Here is a 24,661-nt window from a genome sequence, read left to right as displayed (position 1 = left end):
TTTCTATACCTCTCGTCTTAAGGGATTTTTACGCAGCCTTTTCAAGGTGGGAGCATTGCACCATTAATCCACCTCGCCCGCACCGAGACCTGGCCATCACCATTGACAACACTGTGGTGACACCAACTCGGACTGTGAGGAATCTGGGTGTGATCCTGGATGACCAACTGTTGTTTGCTGCAAACGTTGCATCGGTTGCTCGCTCCTGCAGATTTCTCCTCTATAACATCAGGAGGATTCGCCCATTCCTCACCGACGAGATGGCACAGGTGCTCATCCAAGCTCTGGTCATCTCCTGGCTGGACTACGGCAACTCCCTCCTTGCTGGCGCCTTGGCGTCGGCCATCAGACCTCTGGAGCTTGTTCAGAAAGCTGCAGCTCGTCTGGTGTTCAACCGCCCTAAGTTCTCCCACACAACTCCCCTTCTCATGTCCCTACACTGGTTCCCAGTAGATGCTCGCATCCAGTTTAAGACTCTGCTGCCAGCCTACAGGGCAGTGAAAGGAACAGCTCCTTCCTATCTCCAGGCCATGGTCAAGCCCTACACCCCCGCCCGACCACTTTGCTTTGCTGCCTCGGGACGCCTTGTTGCCCCGTCGCTCAGAGGCCCCTGCTGCCGATCGACCCGCTCACGGCTCTTTTCTGTCCTGGCCCCACAGTGGTGGAATGAACTCCCCACTGATGTCAGGACAGCGGAGTCGCTGCCCATCTTTCGGCGCAGGTTGAAAACGCACCTCTTCAAGAACTACTACCCTGTTACTTTCTCGTAGCACTTACTGCATTCACTCGTAAAAAAAAAATCTCTTTCTCGCACTTTTACTTTAGCACTGGTTTTGCTCTTAGATGCTTGTTTAGAGAGAAGATGCACTTATGACCTCTGATGTCTAGTAGTTCTCCTGATTTCCTACGTTAAATGCACTTATTGTAAGTCACTTTGGATAAAAGTGTCGGCTAAATGACTGTAATGTAATGTACCAACAGGGAAGAGGGAATTGGGGAGGGGGGCGTTGTTCTTCCGATGTTGAGCCAGCAGCGAATGTAGTCAGAACCGAATCAACTTCTGTGTAAAAGAGACATCTGACAGAACGGGACAGCCGATGCTCTTGTGTTACATATCTCGCCACTTCTGCTTCCAGAACACTGACGTGCTATGTAAAATCACACACTGGCATCTTCATGGGCTCAAGGTTGCTCATGTTCAACATTAATATATTGCATTCTCTCTCCTTCTCTCTCTCTTCTCTACCTCCTTGCTCCTCTCATTTCCGCAGGGCTGGGAGGAGAGCTGTGATGCTGCCGTGTCCCACCTGCTGAGGACCTGCCTGTCACGGAGCCCAAAGGACCAGGCCACCTCTCTGGCCCAGACAGGGGGCCCTGTGCTGGGCCTGCCCCGCGACACGACCAGGCTGAAGAAGCACATCACCCTTCTATGTGACCGCATTGGAAAGGGGGGCCGGCTTACCCTGGCCTCCGAGGCCAATGTCCAATCGCGTGCCGAGGTCCAGACACTGGCCCTACCTGGTAGGTGGGGCGAGAGAGAACGAGAGAGAGACAGAGAGAGAGAAAGGAACAAAGATGGGACGAAAATAAGAGGAAGGAGGAGAGAAAAGAGAAGAGGAACATTCATGAAGATAGTCATGAAAGGAGATATGGAGGGATGGTGATGGTTAGGAAATAACAGCAAAGAGAGAGAGGAGATACAGAGGAAAGGAGTAGATGTGAGTTTGAGGACGAGTGTTTTTGAAAAGAAAAAAAGATCATATCCTCTGCTGTGTTCTGTTCTATTTTTGACTGTGAAAGGAAATGACAAGTTGTGTATATGTGTACCTACACTTTAATATATGAAATGTGTTTTCAACTCAGTCTACTTCCTTTTCAACATTGTAATTAGTGGGCTAGCTGAAAGCTTAGCATACCTGTGTTCTTTTCAATTTTTATTCTTTATTCTCCACACTTATTTGGCCCCTAGCTACTTCTGCATACACTCATCTAGAAACCTCATTCAAACTTTGAAGTGCTCAGCTTCGTGAGGAGAAGTGTGCCATTACTTTTTTCACTGATATCGTTGATAGTTTTTGAGAAATTCCTCTTTTCATTCAGATTTCCTCACAATTGTTGTGTAATGATCAGCTTGTAGTGCTTACAGTTGGAATTTAATTTTTTTCAGACACCTTTTAAACTTTAATTTCACTTTTTGCAATACATACATACATACATCAGTATTTCAGCTCAGTGTGCTGTTTCTCACAGTTTAAACAGCTAATCGATGTGATTTAAAGGTTTCGAGTTATGAGCGTTTTTCTTCTCATTGCTTTAAGTGAACCTTTCAGCCAATCTACTTCTGTTCTGCATATGAGCTTAACTGCTACTTCAACTCATTCTGTTAATTTTAAGCTGTGAGTACTCCCAAATGTTTTAAACTAATACACACATTATACGTCAAACTGTTCAGCTTGTCACACGGTCAGTTATCATGAAACAACATAACTGATGCATTTATATTATGAGTTATGACCATTCATTTTATCGTTATTTCAGTGCGACAGCTGAAAGTTCCCACTAGTTGTTAGCTGTTTCCATCCAAATATATCACAGATACTCAGGAGAGAGAATGGATAAGTCATGTTAGCTGTGTGCCATAGCAGCATCACAGGTTTGTTGGCTATACCTGCATATTCCAAGCTGCCCACCAGAGATGGCGAAGAAATGCTGTGACTGGTATCATAGTGTCTGAGATCATTGTACTGCGACACCACAGGAGTTTTTTTTTTTTGTATTGTAACTAACTCAAGGGAAGTTTGGATTTCATCTCTGCCCAAGCATACTATGTAGTTTCATCATCCACCATGATTGTTTATTGTGGAGTGACTTTGCTTTACGTCATCTTTTTTAGAAAAATCTGCTTCCATCACCGTTTATCGTGTTTTCGCTTTATCGAAACTTGAACTTTTCCACCTCAAGCAAACGTTTTGCAACTTTAAGGGTTTTTAGCAGGACCACAACAGCGGGGCCAGCCCCACACGTGGTTGCCAGTGACTGAGTGAGTGATGGAGTTTCACCATTAGTCGCATGGCCGAGTTGGATTTTCCCCATTTACCGCGTGAACGGTTTTCTATTACGTCATCAGCTGTTCATGGAACCGATGTCAAAACAGTGGCTTTTTAAACGTAGTCGCACAAAACCCCATGTTTAATAAATGTAGTTGTGGTCCAGCCATATACTAGGTTTTAGCCTAGTCTTGTTTTTTTGAATTTCAGATTTTTCTTTTCACATTTTCTTACACACAGCTTCAAATTTCATAAAAACATTGATTGAAACATTTCTTGTTCTCTAAGCTGCTGCCTCAAATCCAACAGCTTTCATAGTCATTCTGTTCCCCTCTAACAACTTCACAAATGAAATATATTGTGGCAGGAATAAGGAAAAACACAGGAGACCAAGGCGAGTTTGATGTTTATTCCTCAACTCCAAAAACCAACTGCAGCAGGAACAACCCTGCACCAGCGAGCCCGGGAACGTAAACCACGCCCCCAGCTCACAGTCCTGCTGGGTGAGAGGCATAGCCCCTAGTGTCCGCCACACAGCCCCCCCCCCCGAACACCCGGAAGGGACTCCTGGAAAGAAAATTAGTGTCTCACTGGAGGCTTAAGCAGCCTGCCATAACGGCTGTGCCGTCCCTCAGCCGAAACAGTAGGTGAAACACAGTCCAAAGCCAGCTGAGAAGCAGAACGCTGAACCCGTGAAGACACTGCAGGGGTCCTGGAAGGAGGACGACCCCGACGGGGAACCTGGGCCGGAAACACAACTTCGCCTGCCACCTGTGCACCGGTTTAAGCCTATCAAGCGTGACACGCTCCCTACGCCCACCCATATCTAGCACAAAACCCTTAGGACCCGTCTCAAGAACCCGAAATGGGCCATCGTATGGGGGTTGGAGGGGCGAGCGGTGAGCATCATGCCGTACAAAAACAAAACGAGCCGACATGAGCTCCGCAGGCACGAACGACCGCGGAAAACAGTGGTGAACGGGGCCTGGAACCCGAGTGCTGTCGGACAAAGAAGGATAAACGGCCGGACGGGGTCGAGGAGCGGAACTCCCAGGCAAAAATTCCCCAGGGATGCGGAGCGGCCGACCGAGCACCAGCTCAGCGGGTGACACATCGAGGTCCTCCTTAGGAGCCGAACGCAACCCGAGCATAACCCAAGGTAAACGATCCACCCAGTTACTATCCGAGAGCGCAGCGCGCGGCGTTGCCTTGAGCGACCGGTGAAAACGTTCACACAACCCGTTAGCCTGAGGCTGATACGCGGTAGTGCGGTGTACCTGCACACCCAAGGATCGCGCAAGTGCCGACCAGAGCTCTGACACGAACTGGGGGCCCCTGTCTGAGGTGATATCTGACGGAGTGCTGAAATGGGCGACCCAGGAGGAAAGAAAAGCGCGTGCAACATCCAAGGATGTTGTGGAGGATAGAGGGACAGCCTCTGGCCACCTGGTGGTCCGATCTACCATTGTGAGCAGGTGCGTAAAACCCTGTGAAGAAGGTAGAGGGCCCACCAGGTCCACATGCACGTGGTCGAAACGTCTGGCCGGGATCGGAAACGGTTCGAGGGGCGATTTAGTGTGCTGGTGGACCTTAGCGCGCTGGCACGCTACACATGCAGCTGCCCACCCCTTGACGTCCTTGCGGAGGCCAGGCCAGACGAACTTGGAACCGACCAACTTCACCGACGCCCGAACTCCAGGGTGCGAGAGGGAGTGAATCGAATCGAAAACTCGACGGCGCCAGGCCACTGGAACAACGGGGCGGGGACGGCCGGTGGAGACATCGCAGAGGAGGGCAGGACTGCCTTCCTGCATCACAGCGTCCTCTAGCTTGAGACCGGTACGCGTCGACCTAAGGGCAAGGACGTCCGGGTCGCTGGGCTGGTCGGCAGCCATAGCGGAGAAATCCAAACCGAGGTGCACAGGACACACAAGCACACGCGACAGACAATCAGCAACAGGGTTGGACTTCCCGGCCACATGCTGAATGTCCGTTGTGAACTCGGAGATCGCCGCTAGGTGGCGCTGTTGACGAGCAGACCACGGCTCAGTCACCTTGGACATGGCAAAAGTCAGCGGCTTATGAGCCACATAAACCGAGAATGGGCGACCCTCCAGCAGGAAGCGGAAATGCCTGGTTGCAAGGTGCAGTGCCAGCAACTCCCGGTCAAAAACGCTGTACTTGCGCTCGCTATCCCGCAGTTTGCGGCTAAAAAATGCGAGTGGCTGCCACGCATTTGCCACACGCTGTTCAACCACAGCCCCCACGGCTATGTCAGACGCATCGGTTGTTAAAGCTATGGACGCCGTGGGTGTGGGATGGGCGAGGAGGGCAGCGTTAGCCAGGGCGCACTTAGCTCCGTCAAAGGCCTGGACCTGTTCGGGAGTCCAGTCGACAGGGTCGTTAGCCTTCTTAAGCCGCAGGGCTTCGTAAAGTGGCTGAAGGAGGTGGGCAGCGCAAGGGAGGAAACGGTTATAGAAATTCACCATGCCCAAGAATTCCTGCAATGCCTTAACAGAGACCGGGTGAGGAAATTCCGCCACGGCTTGCACTTTAGAAGGCAACGGGACCGCGCCTTGCGGCGAAATGCGATGACCCAAGAAGTCAATCACCGGCAAGTCCGCGGTGGCGTAGCGGTCTAAGCATCGGCTTGGTGTCGATGCAGTCGCCCACTGGGGACAGGGGTTCGCGCCCCGGTCTCGTCAGATCCGACTATGGCCGGACTCGATGAAGCAGCAATCATTGGCAACGCTGTCTTCGGGAGGGGGGCGGAGTCTGTAATGTCCGTAGACGCCTTGTCTTACTGACATAAGAATAATTCAAGAACGAGCCGACTTCGTAGGTTCTTAACTGTGTAGCTTTTACTAGCGTTCATCCGACATACAACCTTCATAACCTGCTCTTCTCACTTCCTGTATACGTCACACGCACTGCACGTACATCCGTGAGTAGGTCAAGTTAAACACGTGACCTTTCATTCATTACATCTCCCCCTCTAAGATTATTTTCTAAACATTTCTCTGAACATTTACTGCCAACAATTTTAACCTGTATATCACCCCCCTTTTCACAAAAAAATAAAAAATCTCCCACAGTACACAAGTCCATACGCCTCACAAATCCAGCCGGATTGCTGGCTTGCTCACCCTGCCAGAGCGAGTAACATATGGTGTGGAAGTTGGCATTTCTGCTGCTCGGGACTCATCCGTGTTTCCACTCTCCCCTGGAGTGACACGGTCAGGATCCCTGCTGACAAAGGTGAGTGTTTTAGGTGTGGCCAACAGGTGGCGCCTGTTCCTTCTGTAATGTTCACCTTGAGCTGTCTCCACTATGTAGGATCTGGGAGTGGAGCTCTGACTGTGAACTACTGCTGGCATTGTCCATGTTTTCTGTCCATCAGGTTTGGTGAGTACTGCGTCACCCGAGTTCAGTGGGCGCAGTGTCCGCACACCGTTCCTGCGGTTGTAGTAGAAAGCCTGCCTCGATTTGGCTGCGGCGTCAGCGGTTTTGATCAGTTCCTCTTTAGGCCAGGCCGGTTTCAGGTTATGCTGCAATGTGGGTAAGGTGGTTCTGAGTCTCCTACCCATGAGCAATTCCGCTGGACTGGCTCCAGTGGAAGAAGAGGGTGTAGCTCTGTATGTCAACAGGGCGAGGAGAGGGTCTTCCTGCCTTAATATGCTTTTGGCTATCTGAACAGCCCTCTCTGCCTGTCCATTACTCTGGGGGTAGTGTGGGCTTGAAGTCACATGGATGAAATCATAATCCTCACTGAACCTCCTCATCTCTTCTGAAACTAGCTGTTCATGAGAGGCACTAGTGGTTTATGATCGGTGACAAGTCTGAAATTGTCAAGCCCAAACAAGTACTTCTCGAACCTTTCACATGCCCAGACGCTGGCTAAGCACTCTTTCTCGATCTGTGCGTACCTTGTCTCTGCGTCACTCAGCCGTCGGGAGCAGTAGGCCACGGGCTTCCAGTGTTCCCCGTGCTGCTGGAGCAGAACGCCTCCCAGCCCGTAGCTGCTGGCATCTGCTGACACCACCGTAGCCTTAGTGACGTCATAAAAGGTGAGTACCGGGGCGGTGGCGAGTGCTGCTTTAAGGTCTTGGAATGCTGTGTTCTGTGCAGGTCCCCACAGCCACTCTGTCGTTGCTTTAAGCAGTCCATAATGCGGCTGACCTACAGTGGACAGCTCTGGGACGTATTTTGCCAAATAGTTCACCATCCCGAGGAACCTCTTGAGTTCCGTCACGTTCTGGGGCTGAGGAAAGTTCTCTATTCCGGCCACTTTGTCCGGGTCAGGTCTGATGCCTGCCTCGTTGATGATATGACCAAGGAAGCGGACTTGTTTCTGTTTGAACTTGCATTTCGCTTGGTTCAGTTTGAGACCTGCTGTTTCAATGACCCCCAGCGCCTCTGCTAGGCGCCGGTCATGGATTTCCTCAGTCTCTCCATGTATAAGGATGTCATCCATGTACACCTCTGTGCCCTCTAGCCCGGTCAGAGTTTCCGCCATCTTTCTCTGGAAAATCTCTGGAGCACTCGTTATACCAAATGGAAGGCGGCAGAAAGCATACCTCCCAAATGGGGTGATGAAAGTGGTGAGCCCCCTGCTGTCTTCATGCAAGGGGATCTGGTAAAACCCACTTGCTGCATCCAACGTTGTGAAGAACTTTGACCCTGCGAGCCTTGGCATTATTTCCTCCATAGTGGGCAGCACGTATTTCTCACGTTTCACCGCTCGATTCAGCCTCCTGAGGTCAGCGCAGCAGCGAACCTCTTTCTTGTTCGGTTTCAGCACCGGCACCATAGCGGCGCACCATTCTGTGGGCTGAGTCACTTTTTCAATAATGCCCTCATTTTCCATGCGCTGCAGTTCTTTCTTAACCAGTGGTACAAGTGGCAGCGGTATCCGTCTGGCTGTATGCACCGCGTATGGCTGGGCACCCTCCACCAGAGCTATTTTCACTGGGTCTGTTTTCAGCAGTCCACTTGAACCGAAAACTCCACTGACCTCATTCATCCGCTTCACTAGACCCATCTCCACTGCCTCTGGACGACTCAGCAGACAGCTGCCTCTCCCCTTGATCACATACACTGGAAAGGAGTATTGTTTCTCCTTGTAGTTGGTTGTGGCTTGAAACTGTCCTATGCAGCTGATGTTTCCACCTGGGCTTATGAAGCATGTGTCAGGAGGTCCCAGTTTTATGTTTGGCTTCAGCTTTTTAAATGTCCCTTGGTTGATAACAGTAGCGTCAGCCCCCGTGTCAATTTTAAAGGTTATTGGTACATCACTTATTGTTAAACTAACAGTCCAATCTTCCTGACTGCTCTCTTTGCCAACTTCTCCCAGAAAGTACAGCTGTTTAACCTCTTCAGTGACTTCTCTCACCGCTTTAGAGTGACATACACGCTCCCAATGTCCCTTTTTATGACACTTGTTGCACTTACTGTTCGTTGCCGGACACTTCCGCTCATCGGTGTGCTGCGTCTTGCCGCACCTCCCGCATTCTTCTACTTTGTTGGTTGCAGGACTGCCGCCACCATGACGCTGTCCGCCCTTTTTGTTTTGGCGTCCGTCCCGCCGTCGGACAACATTGACGTTAGCCAGCTGGGCCTCTGGTTGGTTAGCTTGGAGGCTGAGCTGCCTTGTTATTGCCTCCGCCTGGCGCACTTGTTCAATGACTTTCACCAGAGTAAGGTCCGCTGTGAGCTGGAACTGACGGGAGAGCACCTTATCTTTTATGCCCACTACCAGACGATCTCTGATATGTTCATCCCTCTTGTCCCCAAACTCACAGTGTTCAGACAGCTCATACAATGTCCGGATGTACATCTCCGCTGTCTCTCCTGGCTGCTGGCTACGTTGATAGAAGCACGCCCTCTCATGTATGATGTTACGGCGGGGAATAAAGTAGTCGTCGAACTTTTTCAGTACGATATCATAGTCCACTTTATCACCCTCCGCCGCGAAGTCAAACGAGCTGAATATCTTTTCAGCCTCGCTTCCCATTGCATAAATCAGCGAACTCACTTGAACCTCCCCGTCGTCTTTATCCAGCTTTGTCGCGAGCCTGAAGCGCGAAAACCGTTGGTTCCACTCCGGCCATTCAACGGGGCAGTCAAACTTGAATTCACTCGGCGGATTAAACTTCGGCATCACCGCTCGTGTTCCGATACACAGACTATTCTGACACCATGTAATGTCCGTAGACGCCTTGTCTTACTGACATAAGAATAATTCAAGAACGAGCCGACTTCGTAGGTTCTTAACTGTGTAGCTTTTACTAGCGTTCATCCGACATACAACCTTCATAACCTGCTCTTCTCACTTCCTGTATACGTCACACGCACTGCACGTACATCCGTGAGTAGGTCAAGTTAAACACGTGACCTTTCATTCATTACATCTCCCCCTCTAAGATTATTTTCTAAACATTTCTCTGAACATTTACTGCCAACAATTTTAACCTGTATATCACCCCCCTTTTCACAAAAAAATAAAAAATCTCCCACAGTACACAAGTCCATACGCCTCACAAATCCAGCCGGATTGCTGGCTTGCTCACCCTGCCAGAGCGAGTAACATATGGTGTGGAAGTTGGCATTTCTGCTGCTCGGGACTCATCCGTGTTTCCACTCTCCCCTGGAGTGACATGGTCAGGATCCCTGCTGACAAAGGTGAGTGTTTTAGGTGTGGCCAACAGGTGGCGCCTGTTCCTTCTGTAATGTTCACCTTGAGCTGTCTCCACTATGTAGGATCTGGGAGTGGAGCTCTGACTGTGAACTACTGCTGGCATTGTCCATGTTTTCTGTCCATCAGGTTTGGTGAGTACTGCGTCACCCGAGTTCAGTGGGCGCAGTGTCCGCACACCGTTCCTGCGGTTGTAGTAGAAAGCCTGCCTCGATTTGGCTGCGGCGTCAGCGGTTTTGATCAGTTCCTCTTTAGGCCAGGCCGGTTTCAGGTTATGCTGCAATGTGGGTAAGGTGGTTCTGAGTCTCCTACCCATGAGCAATTCCGCTGGACTGGCTCCAGTGGAAGAAGAGGGTGTAGCTCTGTATGTCAACAGGGCGAGGAGAGGGTCTTCCTGCCTTAATATGCTTTTGGCTATCTGAACAGCCCTCTCTGCCTGTCCATTACTCTGGGGGTAGTGTGGGCTTGAAGTCACATGGATGAAATCATAATCCTCACTGAACCTCCTCATCTCTTCTGAAACTAGCTGTTCATGAGAGGCACTAGTGGTTTATGATCGGTGACAAGTCTGAAATTGTCAAGCCCAAACAAGTACTTCTCGAACCTTTCACATGCCCAGACGCTGGCTAAGCACTCTTTCTCGATCTGTGCGTACCTTGTCTCTGCGTCACTCAGCCGTCGGGAGCAGTAGGCCACGGGCTTCCAGTGTTCCCCGTGCTGCTGGAGCAGAACGCCTCCCAGCCCGTAGCTGCTGGCATCTGCTGACACCACCGTAGCCTTAGTGACGTCATAAAAGGTGAGTACCGGGGCGGTGGCGAGTGCTGCTTTAAGGTCTTGGAATGCTGTGTTCTGTGCAGGTCCCCACAGCCACTCTGTCGTTGCTTTAAGCAGTCCATAATGCGGCTGACCTACAGTGGACAGCTCTGGGACGTATTTTGCCAAATAGTTCACCATCCCGAGGAACCTCTTGAGTTCCGTCACGTTCTGGGGCTGAGGAAAGTTCTCTATTCCGGCCACTTTGTCCGGGTCAGGTCTGATGCCTGCCTCGTTGATGATATGACCAAGGAAGCGGACTTGTTTCTGTTTGAACTTGCATTTCGCTTGGTTCAGTTTGAGACCTGCTGTTTCAATGACCCCCAGCGCCTCTGCTAGGCGCCGGTCATGGATTTCCTCAGTCTCTCCATGTATAAGGATGTCATCCATGTACACCTCTGTGCCCTCTAGCCCGGTCAGAGTTTCCGCCATCTTTCTCTGGAAAATCTCTGGAGCACTCGTTATACCAAATGGAAGGCGGCAGAAAGCATACCTCCCAAATGGGGTGATGAAAGTGGTGAGCCCCCTGCTGTCTTCATGCAAGGGGATCTGGTAAAACCCACTTGCTGCATCCAACGTTGTGAAGAACTTTGACCCTGCGAGCCTTGGCATTATTTCCTCCATAGTGGGCAGCACGTATTTCTCACGTTTCACCGCTCGATTCAGCCTCCTGAGGTCAGCGCAGCAGCGAACCTCTTTCTTGTTCGGTTTCAGCACCGGCACCATAGCGGCGCACCATTCTGTGGGCTGAGTCACTTTTTCAATAATGCCCTCATTTTCCATGCGCTGCAGTTCTTTCTTAACCAGTGGTACAAGTGGCAGCGGTATCCGTCTGGCTGTATGCACCGCGTATGGCTGGGCACCCTCCACCAGAGCTATTTTCACTGGGTCTGTTTTCAGCAGTCCACTTGAACCGAAAACTCCACTGACCTCATTCATCCGCTTCACTAGACCCATCTCCACTGCCTCTGGACGACTCAGCAGACAGCTGCCTCTCCCCTTGATCACATACACTGGAAAGGAGTATTGTTTCTCCTTGTAGTTGGTTGTGGCTTGAAACTGTCCTATGCAGCTGATGTTTCCACCTGGGCTTATGAAGCATGTGTCAGGAGGTCCCAGTTTTATGTTTGGCTTCAGCTTTTTAAATGTCCCTTGGTTGATAACAGTAGCGTCAGCCCCCGTGTCAATTTTAAAGGTTATTGGTACATCACTTATTGTTAAACTAACAGTCCAATCTTCCTGACTGCTCTCTTTGCCAACTTCTCCCAGAAAGTACAGCTGTTTAACCTCTTCAGTGACTTCTCTCACCGCTTTAGAGTGACATACACGCTCCCAATGTCCCTTTTTATGACACTTGTTGCACTTACTGTTCGTTGCCGGACACTTCCGCTCATCGGTGTGCTGCGTCTTGCCGCACCTCCCGCATTCTTCTACTTTGTTGGTTGCAGGACTGCCGCCACCATGACGCTGTCCGCCCTTTTTGTTTTGGCGTCCGTCCCGCCGTCGGACAACATTGACGTTAGCCAGCTGGGCCTCTGGTTGGTTAGCTTGGAGGCTGAGCTGCCTTGTTATTGCCTCCGCCTGGCGCACTTGTTCAATGACTTTCACCAGAGTAAGGTCCGCTGTGAGCTGGAACTGACGGGAGAGCACCTTATCTTTTATGCCCACTACCAGACGATCTCTGATATGTTCATCCCTCTTGTCCCCAAACTCACAGTGTTCAGACAGCTCATACAATGTCCGGATGTACATCTCCGCTGTCTCTCCTGGCTGCTGGCTACGTTGATAGAAGCACGCCCTCTCATGTATGATGTTACGGCGGGGAATAAAGTAGTCGTCGAACTTTTTCAGTACGATATCATAGTCCACTTTATCACCCTCCGCCGCGAAGTCAAACGAGCTGAATATCTTTTCAGCCTCGCTTCCCATTGCATAAATCAGCGAACTCACTTGAACCTCCCCGTCGTCTTTATCCAGCTTTGTCGCGAGCCTGAAGCGCGAAAACCGTTGGTTCCACTCCGGCCATTCAACGGGGCAGTCAAACTTGAATTCACTCGGCGGATTAAACTTCGGCATCACCGCTCGTGTTCCGATACACAGACTATTCTGACACCATGTAATGTCCGTAGACGCCTTGTCTTACTGACATAAGAATAATTCAAGAACGAGCCGACTTCGTAGGTTCTTAACTGTGTAGCTTTTACTAGCGTTCATCCGACATACAACCTTCATAACCTGCTCTTCTCACTTCCTGTATACGTCACACGCACTGCACGTACATCCGTGAGTAGGTCAAGTTAAACACGTGACCTTTCATTCATTACAGAGTCGGCTTGTGTTCGTCATGTGAATGCGTCTCTGTGTGTGTCGGAAAAACAGTGGTTCGGCTTGGATTCGCCTTGTCACGAAAGTGGGGAGACAGTCTCCTTCGAGACTGCCGGCCGGAGAGATGCAGTTGGCGAACGCATGCAATACGAGGGTGAGTGTTTGAATTAAAATAGGGATCAATTGGCCACTAAATTGGGAGAAAAAAGGGAAAAATCAGAAGAAAAAAAAAAGAAAAAAAAAGTCAATCACCGGCAGTCCAAACTGACTCTTGGCCGGGTTGACTATCAAGCCGTGTTTGTCCAGACGACGGAAAACCTGTTTCAGGTGCGCCAGGTGCTCTTCAGCTGACGGACTGGCCACTAATATGTCGTCGAGATAAACGAAGCAAGATCACGCAACACTGAGTCCATCAGCCTCTGAAAGGTTTGCGCTGCCCCCTTCAAGCCAAAAGGCATGCGCATGAACTCAAAAAGCCCAAACGGGGTGATCACTGCGGTCTTGGGCACGTCCTCTGCGCGCACAGGAACCTGATGATAGCCGCGCACCAGGTCCACCTTAGAGAAAATAGTGGTACCTGCCAGGCGTATGGAAAAGTCCTGTATGTGTGGGACGGGATAGCGGTCATGGCGGTGACGTTGTTCAGGCCCCCACGACCCCACCATCCGCCTTGGGCACCATGTGAAGCGGCGAGGCCCACGGGCTGTTGGAACGCCTCACTATACCCAGACGCTCCATGATGGCGAACTCCTCCTTAGCTATAGCCAGTTTTACTGCGTCGAGGCGCCGCGCGCGCAAAAACTGGCGGTCCCAGAGTGGGAATGAAATGTTCTACCCCGTGTTTAGTAACCGCGGTGGAAAAGGCAGGCGTAGTCACCGATGGAAAATCCACCAGCAAACACTGAAAAACATCCCCTAATGCTAAAAAGTTAGCGTGTGTTAACGGCCCAGCTCCCCCTGTCTCGCACGGAACAGTGGCGAAAGACACAGCATCAATTAAACGGCGGTTTGCAACATCAACCAGCAGACCATTAGCACACAGAAAATCCGCGCCGATAATAGGAACAGTAATGGCGGCCACTACAAAGTCCCACTCAAAATGGCGCCCGTGGAAGCAAACAGTCACCAACCTTGTGCGAAACGTCGCAATGGACGAACCGTTAGCTGCACTTAACTGTGGGCCGCCGCCTTCGGCCGACCTGTCTGTCTTAGCAGGAGGGAGTAGGCTCTTTTGCGAGCCTGAGTCCACCAGAAACCGTCTTCCTGACATCGTGTCCTTAATGAAGAGCAGCTCACCACGTCCACCAGCACCCACAGCTGCTACTGAGCGCTGGCCCTGGAGTTTCCCGCCGCCTCAAACGTGCACGGAGGGTCGCAGCGCCTCGCTTTGCCGCCGAACCGCTGGTGGAAGAAACAGAGGCCTCTCCCGTGCCGTCTCCGGGCAGTCACTTCAGCCACCACTGCCGGGTCCGCGTCCTCCGACGTCGGCTGCAGAGGCTCCGATGCCACACTCTGCACAGAGAACTGTCTGGTAGCCAGCAGGACCCGATCGGCCTCCTCAGCCAAACCTCGGCAGTCACCAGCGGCCAGACACGGGGAGTTAGCCAAAGCCGCGCGCACAGGAGACGGGAGCTGGCGCAGGAAAACGTGCGGGAAAAGGAGCCCACCTTCGTCTGAGCCTAGCAGCGACAGCATATTGTCCATGAGATCCACAGCCGTCCCGTCGCCCAAACCGGATAGGGAAAGGATTCTATCTGCCCTCTCTGCGGCAGATAGGCTGTACCTCCGGAGCAGAAGATGTTTGAGGGCGACGTATTTATCGTGTTGCGGAGGGGCGCGCAACAGCTGCATGGCCCGGCGTGTGGACTGCTGGTCCAGCACAGCGACGACCAAATAGTATCTGGAGTCGTCCGCGGAGGTTCCACGCAGGTGGTACAACGCCTCGTCATGCTGGAACCACGAGGCCGGGTCGCTCTGCCAGAACTCTGGGAGTTTCACAACCGCGGCGAGAACGGCCGGCTGTGAGAGTTGGGGCGGCGTGGCCGAAGTGGGTTAACACTCCTCTTCTGCTCCAAACATGTTCAATTTGGGGTCACCAATGTGGCAGGAATGAGGAAAAACACAGGAGACCAAGGCGAGTTTGATGTTTATTCCTCAACTCCAAAAACCAACTGCAGCAGGAACAACCCTGCACCGGCGAGCCCGGGAACGTAAACCACGCCCCCAGCTCACAGTCCTGCTGGGTGAGAGGCATAGCCCCTAGTGTCCTCCACAATATCACATTATTTTACTCCTTTATATTCCTTTTACTCTAGTTTACTCCTTTCACTGTATATATTACTCCTTTATATTATTTTGTACTCATTCATACATCTCTCACTCTTATTTTTTTCTCCATCATACTACATTATGTTCCTTTCACACTTTTACACTTTTCACGCCTTTTCACGTGTTTTTCCAGCATTCCACACAATTTTACTCTTTTGTGCTCATCAGTTTCTCATAAATTGTCATACTGATTTGCTTCAGTATACTTGCAACTATAAGCTTCATTCAAACATTGTCATGTTAGCTAATTAGCTGTGTCTTACTACTCTGGTTGGCTGCCTCAACTCCTGTAGCTTTACCAATCACTCTGTTCCACTCCAGCACCTTCACAGACCTTCACTGGGGTTCTCCTTTCAACATGTCACAGTTTTAATCCATTATATGTCTTATAGATTGTTATACTAATTTTACACATGCAGACCTACAGCTATAATCTTCATTCTAACCTTTTAATGTTCACCTAGTGTTGTTATATGTGTGTTACTATTGTGTGGCTGCTTCAGCTCCTTCGCTTTTGCAGTCATCCTCTGTAACTCCAGCAGCTTCACAGACCTACACTGACTTTAATAGATATGGATGGAAGGAGGCACCTACTGCTGCTTACACCTTTAATCCTTTACATTGATAAGAGCTTAAGAGCTACCTGACCATTGTTACATAGCTCTGTGTGTGTTTGGGGGGGGCGAGCTGAGCTCCATCAAGAAGAGGAGAGAAACCAGCGCAACCGTAAAAGACAGTAACGAATAGTCCACCAGTATGCGAGTTTTCGTTAGGGTTAGAGCCAATCAGAGGGAGAGTAGGGCAGGTCTTTGCAGAACGGTGTCAGTGTGTGTGCGCGCGCATGCATGCCTGTGTGTGTGTGGTAGGGGAGTGAGCTGTAGTTTGTGTGTTATTGGAGGCTATTTAGCAGTGTACAGTACTGGTGGATTTAGTGTAGTATTATGAGGACATGAAAATCAGCTGTTAGCTCCGATATTAAGGCATACCTCTGACTGGTAGACTACTCTGTTGTGTGTGTGTGTGTGTGTGTGTGTGTGTGTGTGTGTGTGTGTGTGTGTGTGTGTGTGTGTGTGTGTGGATGTGCACACTCACATGTGTTTCTCCCTCTTTACTCTCTGCTGGTGTGTGTGGTTGTGCACGCTCGTGTTTGCTTGTGTGGAAGGCAGATGTTTGCGAGTGCACACCACCCTGTGCATGTATGCACGAATGCAGATGTGTGTGAAGGACCGAGGAAAGGATCCTTCCTGTCTGCTCTCCACTTACGCTTCGGTCTACTACGCCAACAGACAGACAGGCGCACGCGCACAAACACACATACACCCTCTGTCTTGTCAGTAATGGAGTAAACAGTCGTTTGTAAGCCACCTCAAGGTTGTTGCTCTTTCATTCACCCGTGAACATACACACACGTTTACATTTCCGACCACGTCAATGGCAGCAGTCTCCCTCTGAACCACAGAGACTCTCTCTTACAAACACACACATTTACATACCACTGACAAAGGCACAATTAAACCCACTTCCTAGGCAGTGGGTAAATGTGTTGGTTAGGTTATGCTTTACTGATTCATTTGGGACTGGAAGCCGCACCTCCTGTCATCGACTCCCCATTCATACTTAACCTGACATGTATGTCTTTGCATGTGTTAACTGTGTGTTAATGTGTTCGTATGTGGGAGCTGGCCAAAGAGTACATACTCTGACACACATACACAGTTCTTATTCTCTCTCTCTCTCTCTCTCTCTCTCTCTCTCTCTCTCTCTCTCTCTCTCTCTCTCTCTCTCCCTCCCTCTAAAACACACACATGTGCACACACACAGAGCACCAGAGTAATCCTAAAAGACATCAGAAATGAGCATTTAGTAAATTATTAAAAAAAATCCACAGGGAGCATACCCACAGACCCCCCCTCCCAACAGGGCTGTGTTTTTCTTTGCTCACGCATCCTTCTCATCTTCTTCACCCCTAACCAGTTCATATAAATGACTATGAAAATAGAGACAGGGTTCGGGTTAGACCGAAATGGTCACATGGCAAACCCAGACAGTTGAATCAGTTCATCTGGACACCAAGTTTAGTGGGAGAGACATTTCATCCCTCCTACAGTCTCAGCTGACTGTAGGTCTCCCCCAACCTTGTAAACAGCGCAGTTGCATAACCACCAAAACCGGCGATCGGTTTCATATACAAATTGTCGTGACCGTTAATGGCCGTGGGCACTATTCACAGAGGGTTGGGGAATAGCTGCAGTCACAGCATTGTAAGATGGCAACAGATGTACTCTTAGAGAAATATATCTTAGTTTATAGTGTTTATACAACTATCTTAAAATATTTTGCTTTGAAAAGGAAGCAAGTTGTTTACATATTTATTTCTAAGTTCTGGTTTTACTCCGTTGCTGTTTGCACTGTAAAATTTGTTTACATTCTGCAACTGTTCCATGCATCCTGGTTCCTGCATATATTCTATCATTTTGTGGGGCCAAGCAGAACCTGTAGTAATCAAACCTTCAGTATAGATGACGACATTAACGTGTTTTTATACTCTATGTACTTCTGACAGTAGAATAAACCTATATAAAGGCCCTGTCATGAAAAAAAAAAATACTGTGATATAAATGTTTGGTCATACTGCCCAGTACTAGCGCACATCCATTGTGTTGGCCCCCAGCTCCCTTTGCCAGGGCTTGAGGTAAAGGGCCATCACTCTGATTGGCCAGTGTTTCCAGGGGATATAAGACCTGGTCCACCCCAGAGACTGGGAGGCTTGCTCCCACCTCATAACGTTGCTCTTTTTTTTAATCTCTTTTGTTTCACAGCCCACAAGGGTACTCACACTCATACACATACACCCTACATTCTACACTACACATACACCACACATTCCACACATCTACCCACCTACACCACTGATGCTGTTGATAAACACCATATTGTAGGGTTCGCGGTGGTGTAGCGGTCTAAGCATCGGCTTTGCGTCGATGCAGTTGCCCACTGGGGACTGGGGTTCGCGCCCCGGTCTCGTCAGATCCGACTATGGCCGGACTCGATGAAGCAGCAATCATTGGCAATGCTGTCTTCGGGAGGGGGGCGGAGTCGGCTTGTGTTCGTCACGTGAATGCGTCTCTGTGTGTGTCGGAAAAAACAGTGGTTTGGCTTGGAGTCGCCTTGTCACGAAAGTGGGGAGGCGTCTCCTTCGAGACTGCCGGCCGGAGAGATGCAGTTGGCGAACGCATGCAGTATGAGGGTGAGTGTTTGAATTAAAATAGGGATCGATTGGCCACTAAATTGGGAGAATCAGAAATAAATTTAGAAAAACACCATATTGTACATTTTGTTCCATTTATACACTACCGTTCAAAAGTTTGGGATCACCCAAACAATTTTGTGTTTTCCATGAAAAGTCACACTTATTCACCACCATATGTTGTGAAATGAATAGAAAATAGAGTCAAGACATTGACAAGGTTAGAAATAATGATTTTTATTTGAAATAAGATTTTTTTTACATCAAACTTTGCTTTCGTCAAAGAATCCTCCATTTGCAGCAATTACAGCATTGCAGACCTTTGGCATTCTAGCTGTTAATTTGTTGAGGTAATCTGGAGAAATTGCACCCCACGCTTCCAGAAGCAGCTCCCACAAGTTGGATTGGTTGGATGGGCACTTCTTTGAGCAGATTGAGTTTCTGGAGCATCACATTTGTGGGGTCAACTAAACGCTCAAAATGGCCAGAAAAAGAGAACTTTCATCTGAAACTCGACAGTCTATTCTTGTTCTTAGAAATGAAGGCTATTCCATGCGAGAAATTGCTAAGAAATTGAAGATTTCCTACACTGGTGTGTACTACTCCCTTCAGAGGACAGCACAAACAGGCTCTAACCAGAGTAGAAAAAGAAGTGGGAGGCCGCGTTGCACAACTGAGCAAGAAGATAAGTACATTAGAGTCTCTAGTTTGAGAAACAGACGCCTCACAGGTCCCCAACTGGCATCTTCATTAAATAGTACCTGTTAGAGCCTGTTTGTGCTGTCCTCTGAAGGGAGTAGTACACACCGGTGTAGGAAATCTTCAATTTCTTAGCAATTTCTTGCATGGAATAGCCTTCATTTCTAAGAACAAGAATAGACTGTCGAGTTTCAGATGAAAGTTCTCTTTTTCTGGCCATTTTGAGCGTTTAATTGACCCCACAAATGTGATGCTCCAGAAACTCAATCTGCTCAAAGAAGTGCCCATCCAACCAATCCAACTTGTGGGAGCTGCTTCTGGAAGCGTGGGGTGCAATTTCTCCAGATTACCTCAACAAATTAACAGCTAGAATGCCAAAGGTCTGCAATGCTGTAATTGCTGCAAATGGAGGATTCTTTAACGAAAGCAAAGTTTGATGTAAAAAAAATCTTATTTCAAATAAAAATCATTATTTCTAACCTTGTCAATGTCTTGACTCTATTTTCTATTCATTTCACAACATATGGTGGTGAATAAGTGTGACTTTTCATGGAAAACACGAAATTGTTTGGGTGATCCCAAACTTTTGAACGGTAGTGTATATTGCTAAAGTAATTATCTAATTTTCCCTTCCAAGCTCTGCTTGTGTCTATGTCATGGTCACTGATCCACATCATAACACCCATACATAGGCTTACATAGAAAGACACACACACAGTAGGGGTTGCATGAGTGCATGATTTTACAACCCGAGTAATCCTTTCCTGAAAAACTGGAGCTCTCGGGTGGGGCATCCGAGAGATGTCTTGCATCAATTAAAAGACTATACAACTATGATGGGGTTGGTCTCAGCACATAGAGCAAAACACAAAACTAATGATATGAAAATAACACTTTGTCTTACCTTGCGCAATGGTGGAATATGGATGATACGACAATATTTTAACGTTACAGTTACATTCTACAGTAGCCTGAGATAGAAAGATCAGTCAACAAAGTGGGTTTTTTCACTAAGTGTTCTTATTGTGTTGAGATACACTTGAAACTTCTTAGATGTTGTGTATTTGAAAACATTGGAAATACTTCTTTGAGCTAGATGTAGCCAATGATTTTTTTCAAATTAAGAGAAGGAATTTATAATTTAAGAGGGTTGTGTATGTATGAAACACGTAAAGTGAGAAGCAAGATAAAATACAGACATGTTTCAGTTTTGGGAGTCAGGCGATGGAGTGGTCTTAGTGATCAGTTGAAGTTAGGGATGCACGATGATATGGGCACTTCACTGGTATCGGCCGATAAAAGCTTTAAAATAAAATATCGGCATCGGCCCGAAATGCTGATACAACAGGCCGATAAGATGACGCTTTAATTATGTGCATGTAATGCGAACCGTTGACCAGGGACGGATGCGGTGCGTCACATAGGCGGGCGGGGTGGAGCAGGTTTTACCACCTGCTACACCAACTGCACCTGTGTTGCGTCTGTTGTGTGCCAGATGTGTTTTCTGAGGAGATTTCAAGTAGGCTGGGTAAGTTAATCGACAAATGCTTTAGCTGGTACTGAATTAATTAACTATCATTTTAACTACAGGATCGTGGATAAACGTCAGTTTGATTTAGTTTTTTTTTTATATATATATATAAATTTATTTCGGATTTTTCCCTTTTTTCTCCCAATTTAGTGGCCAATCGATCCCTATTTTAATTCAAACACCCACCGTCGTACTGCATGCGTTCGCCAACTGCATCTCTCCGGCCGGCAGTCTCGAAGGAGACTGTCTCCCCACTTTCGTGACAAGGCGACTCCAGGCCGAACCGCTGCTTTTTCCGACACACACACAGACGCATTCACGTGACGAACACAAGCCGACTCCGCCCCCTCACGAAGACAGCGTTGCCAACGATTGCTGCTTCATCGAGTCCGGCCATAGTCGGATCTGACGAGACCGGGGCGCGAACCCCAGTCCCCAGTGGGCAACTGCATCGACACAAAGCCGATGCTTAGACCGCTATGATTTAGTATTTTAATGTGCAATGAAAAAACCCACAAAGCCGCATTGCCTCTGGTACAAGGAGGTATTTATTTTGATCTTTTCTAACCAGATTGCACTCGTTTTTTTACACAGTTCCTTATAGCTTTTACCTGTTGCATAGAGAGGAAAACAAGAAAATAGGCCAGTCACGTAAACAGAGAGATCAGCAGCACACCGTGCAGCTTCTGTGGTCCGTGTAGCAGCTCCAGTTCAGTCCACTGCAGGACAGACTTGATGTTCTCTGCTATTAGGTGGAAAAATATGTGCATATATCAGTATCTGCATCAGCAGCCGGCCAAAATGAATTGGAAAATATTTGCATATCGGCAAAAATCCAATATCGTCCCTCCCAAGTTGAAATTGTGTAGCTCTCTGTTGCGATTCAGAAAATCTTTAAAATGTAAAATAATAATTAAGCATTAAAATTTATAGTAAATTGTCTTTTTTTCCCCCTCTTCCTTTTGTACTGCTGATTTTCTGACTTATCTTAAGGATTGTATAGGATAGGCAACAATAAGCCTTGGGCTTCAGCCTATTCATTTGTCGATTATTGATTGAGGAATTGTATGAATATGTATGATGCTGTTTTGTCTGCTGCATACTCACACAACCTGTTAGGTTTTGTTTCTTTGTTTCTTTTACTTATTTTATTTTATTTATTATTATTTATGTTTTTATATTTTTTATATTTTATTTTTGTATTTCATACGTAGGGTTAGTGGTTGTGTCAGGAAGGACATCCGACGTACAATTTTGCCAAATCATTATGCTGATTGACAAGATCTCCATTGGTGCTGTGCCCTCACAGGGTAGCGATTGAAACTATCAAATCTGCTGTGGCGACCCCTGGGAAACGGGGACCAAGCCGAAAGAAGAAGAAGATATTTCATTTTTATATTTTATATTTTTATATTGTATTTATTATTTATATTCAATTCAACTTATATCATTCAATTTATATTATTTATTTATTTCAGTCTAACCGACCTATAAATTAAAATATCATATTTGCTTGCATCTGGGCAGCACGGTGGCGCAGTGGTTAGCGCGGTCACCTCACAGCAAGAAGGTCCTGGGTTCGAGCCCCGGGGTAGTCCAACCTAGGAGGTCGTCCCGGGTCGTCCTCTGTGTGGAGTTTGCATGTTCTCCCCGAGTCTGCGTGGGTTTCCTCAAGGTGCTCCGGTTTCCTCCCACAGTCCAAAGACACATGTAGGTCAAGTGAATTGGCTGTACTTAATTGTCCCTAGGTATGAATGTGTGTGTGTGTGTGTGTGTGTGTGTGTGTGGGCACCTGTGATGGCCTGGTGGCCTGTCCAGGGCCCCACCTGCTACCCAATGATTGCTGGGATAGGCTCCAGCATCCCCGTGACCCTGAGAGCAGGATAAGCGGTTAAGATAATGGATGGACATTTGCTTGCATCTATTTTATAACATTAATTTGTTTAGCCAGGTTAGTGTAGTAGCCCAGTCTATTATATGATAGACTTAATGTTAGAGCCATCCTTCAGAAATCTGTCCATCCACAACTCACAACTGTTGCATGTTTATTTGACCTCAGTGACTTTGGGAAAGAAAATTTGCACAGTGAAATACAACAATAAAGCAAACACACATTTGGTCATCTACGACATGGGGAAACTGTGTGTGCGTGAGATCTAGCATCACACGATTACTCGATGTAGAAACTCGAGAATTGATGTAACTGCTCAAGAACTTGAATGCTCGAGTACTCCATGCAACCCTTAACACACACACACACACCTGTGGATATCAGTGTTTATGAGATGGGTCATTAGTCAGAGTGCTGTTTGCATATCTCGAGTGAGAGATACACCCTTGTGATCTTATTTTCTTTATCACTCTTTCCTTCTATTTATCTCTCTTTCTCTACTTCTTTCTCTCTCACTCACTCACTTTCTCTCTGCCTTGGTCTCTCACTCTAATTCATCAAGATTTCTAAGACACCCCATACACCACTCTCACACACGTGTATATATACACATATTAAATACGATCCCCTCTTTCTTGTTGGATGTGTGAGTACATTATTGAAGGTGGTGAGCACCATTTTGGCAGCAGTTTTGGGGTTGTTGAATGCTCCCCCACAGCATCAGACCACTGGAGAAGAACCATATGCTAGTGTGTGTGTGTGTGTGTGTGTGTGTGTGTGTGTGTGTGTGTGTGTGTGTAGGTGTGTGCTTGCAAAGTTGTACACTATTATGTAAGCCAGACCAACTGCAAAGATCATGTGCCTGCTCTCTCATTCTCGTTCTCTCTCTCTCGCTTTCTGTTCTGTTCATATTAGCAATGATAATGTGTTGGCTTGACTGATACAGTATTTAAAAAGGCAGTAATAAAAGTAATCAGTAGTAAGGGAGAAAAGTGATCATATAACAAATAATAAATATAAAGTTGATATTATGTCATTTGGAATTCTGATATTGAGTCAGTTTTTTAGACAGACAGAAAAACAGCAACATGTACATATATGTTGGAGATAAAAATGGTAACAAAACGACTGGTTTTCTGTGTGTGTGTGTGTGTGTGTGTGTGTGTGTGTATGTGTGTGTGTTTTGTGTGCCATTTGTTTCTTTTTTTGTTGTTTGTGTTTATATCTGTGTTTGATTATCTTATATTTATAGACTGTCCATACACTATGCATGTCTCCTGTCCTGTGTGTATCTGTTTCTTTTATCAGAGTCGGCAATATGGATGAATTTAGGATGTTTCATTTGTTGCAGCTTTTCATTCATATAGGCTGGAGTTCTGTTCATTGTTACAAGTGGGGCTCTGTTTGGTTTTTGGTTTCCTTTGTACAGCCAGCAGAGATGTTCCTCTTTCGGGAACTATGATGTTTTTTAGCGGCCAGTCTGGGGGCCAAGCTGTACTCTGACTCTGCACTTTGTCAAAGTGGTTTGCCAAAACCTCTATAAACTGGGTTTCAAATGTTAAACGTGTATACGATGTTAAAGATGACTCTTTAAAAGCATTAACCTAAGCTAGAATTTTAAAAAAAAAAGTCATTAACTCTAGTTAAATATACTCAAAGAACACAACTTAACCGCCTGATCAGGACTGTATGTGGTCCAATATCCCCAGCAAAGGAACGTAAATGAACAACCCAACAACGGGGTGTCAGTGACAGCTAGTGCCCTGCTAGTGATGGCAGCATCAGGCAGGATAAGGATGGTGCAGCTGTGTATGTTCAAACTGGCAGATACCTGTTTTTTTTAGGTGCATCGAGAGACCCCACCCCCAGAAAACAAGACAACTTCACCCTGCAAAATTGGTCACATAGTGGTTAGTTATGAGGCAAGGAGTACATGGGAGCTACGCTTACATTATTTCTATAAGATACATGATACCATAGCTCTGAGTTGCATTTTGCCTTTGTGGAGGCAGAATTTTGTCCTCAACAGAAACGTTATTTCAGTATTACGCTATTACTGTTACTATAAATGTGTCTGAAGGCCATC

The 24,661-nt window shown here is 47.7% G+C and overlaps 1 protein-coding gene across 1 annotated transcript in view; it reads left to right on the top strand.

Annotated features, from left to right (window-relative positions):
* The window catches only part of bbs9 (Bardet-Biedl syndrome 9), a 233,569-nt gene that overhangs the window by 166,754 nt on the left and 42,154 nt on the right, over positions 1–24,661 (top strand). Inside the window, exon 20 of the mRNA XM_056286937.1 lies at positions 1,272–1,521. Coding sequence (XP_056142912.1) covers positions 1,272–1,521 — 250 coding nt within the window. The remainder of the gene's footprint in view (positions 1–1,271; positions 1,522–24,661) is intronic.

This window comes from Lampris incognitus, chromosome 9, assembly GCF_029633865.1.
Source record: "Lampris incognitus isolate fLamInc1 chromosome 9, fLamInc1.hap2, whole genome shotgun sequence".
In the NCBI taxonomy this organism is placed as follows: domain Eukaryota; kingdom Metazoa; phylum Chordata; class Actinopteri; order Lampriformes; family Lampridae; genus Lampris; species Lampris incognitus.
The sequence above is the reverse complement of the archived record's forward strand: the minus strand, read 5'-3'. Positions and strand labels throughout refer to the sequence as shown.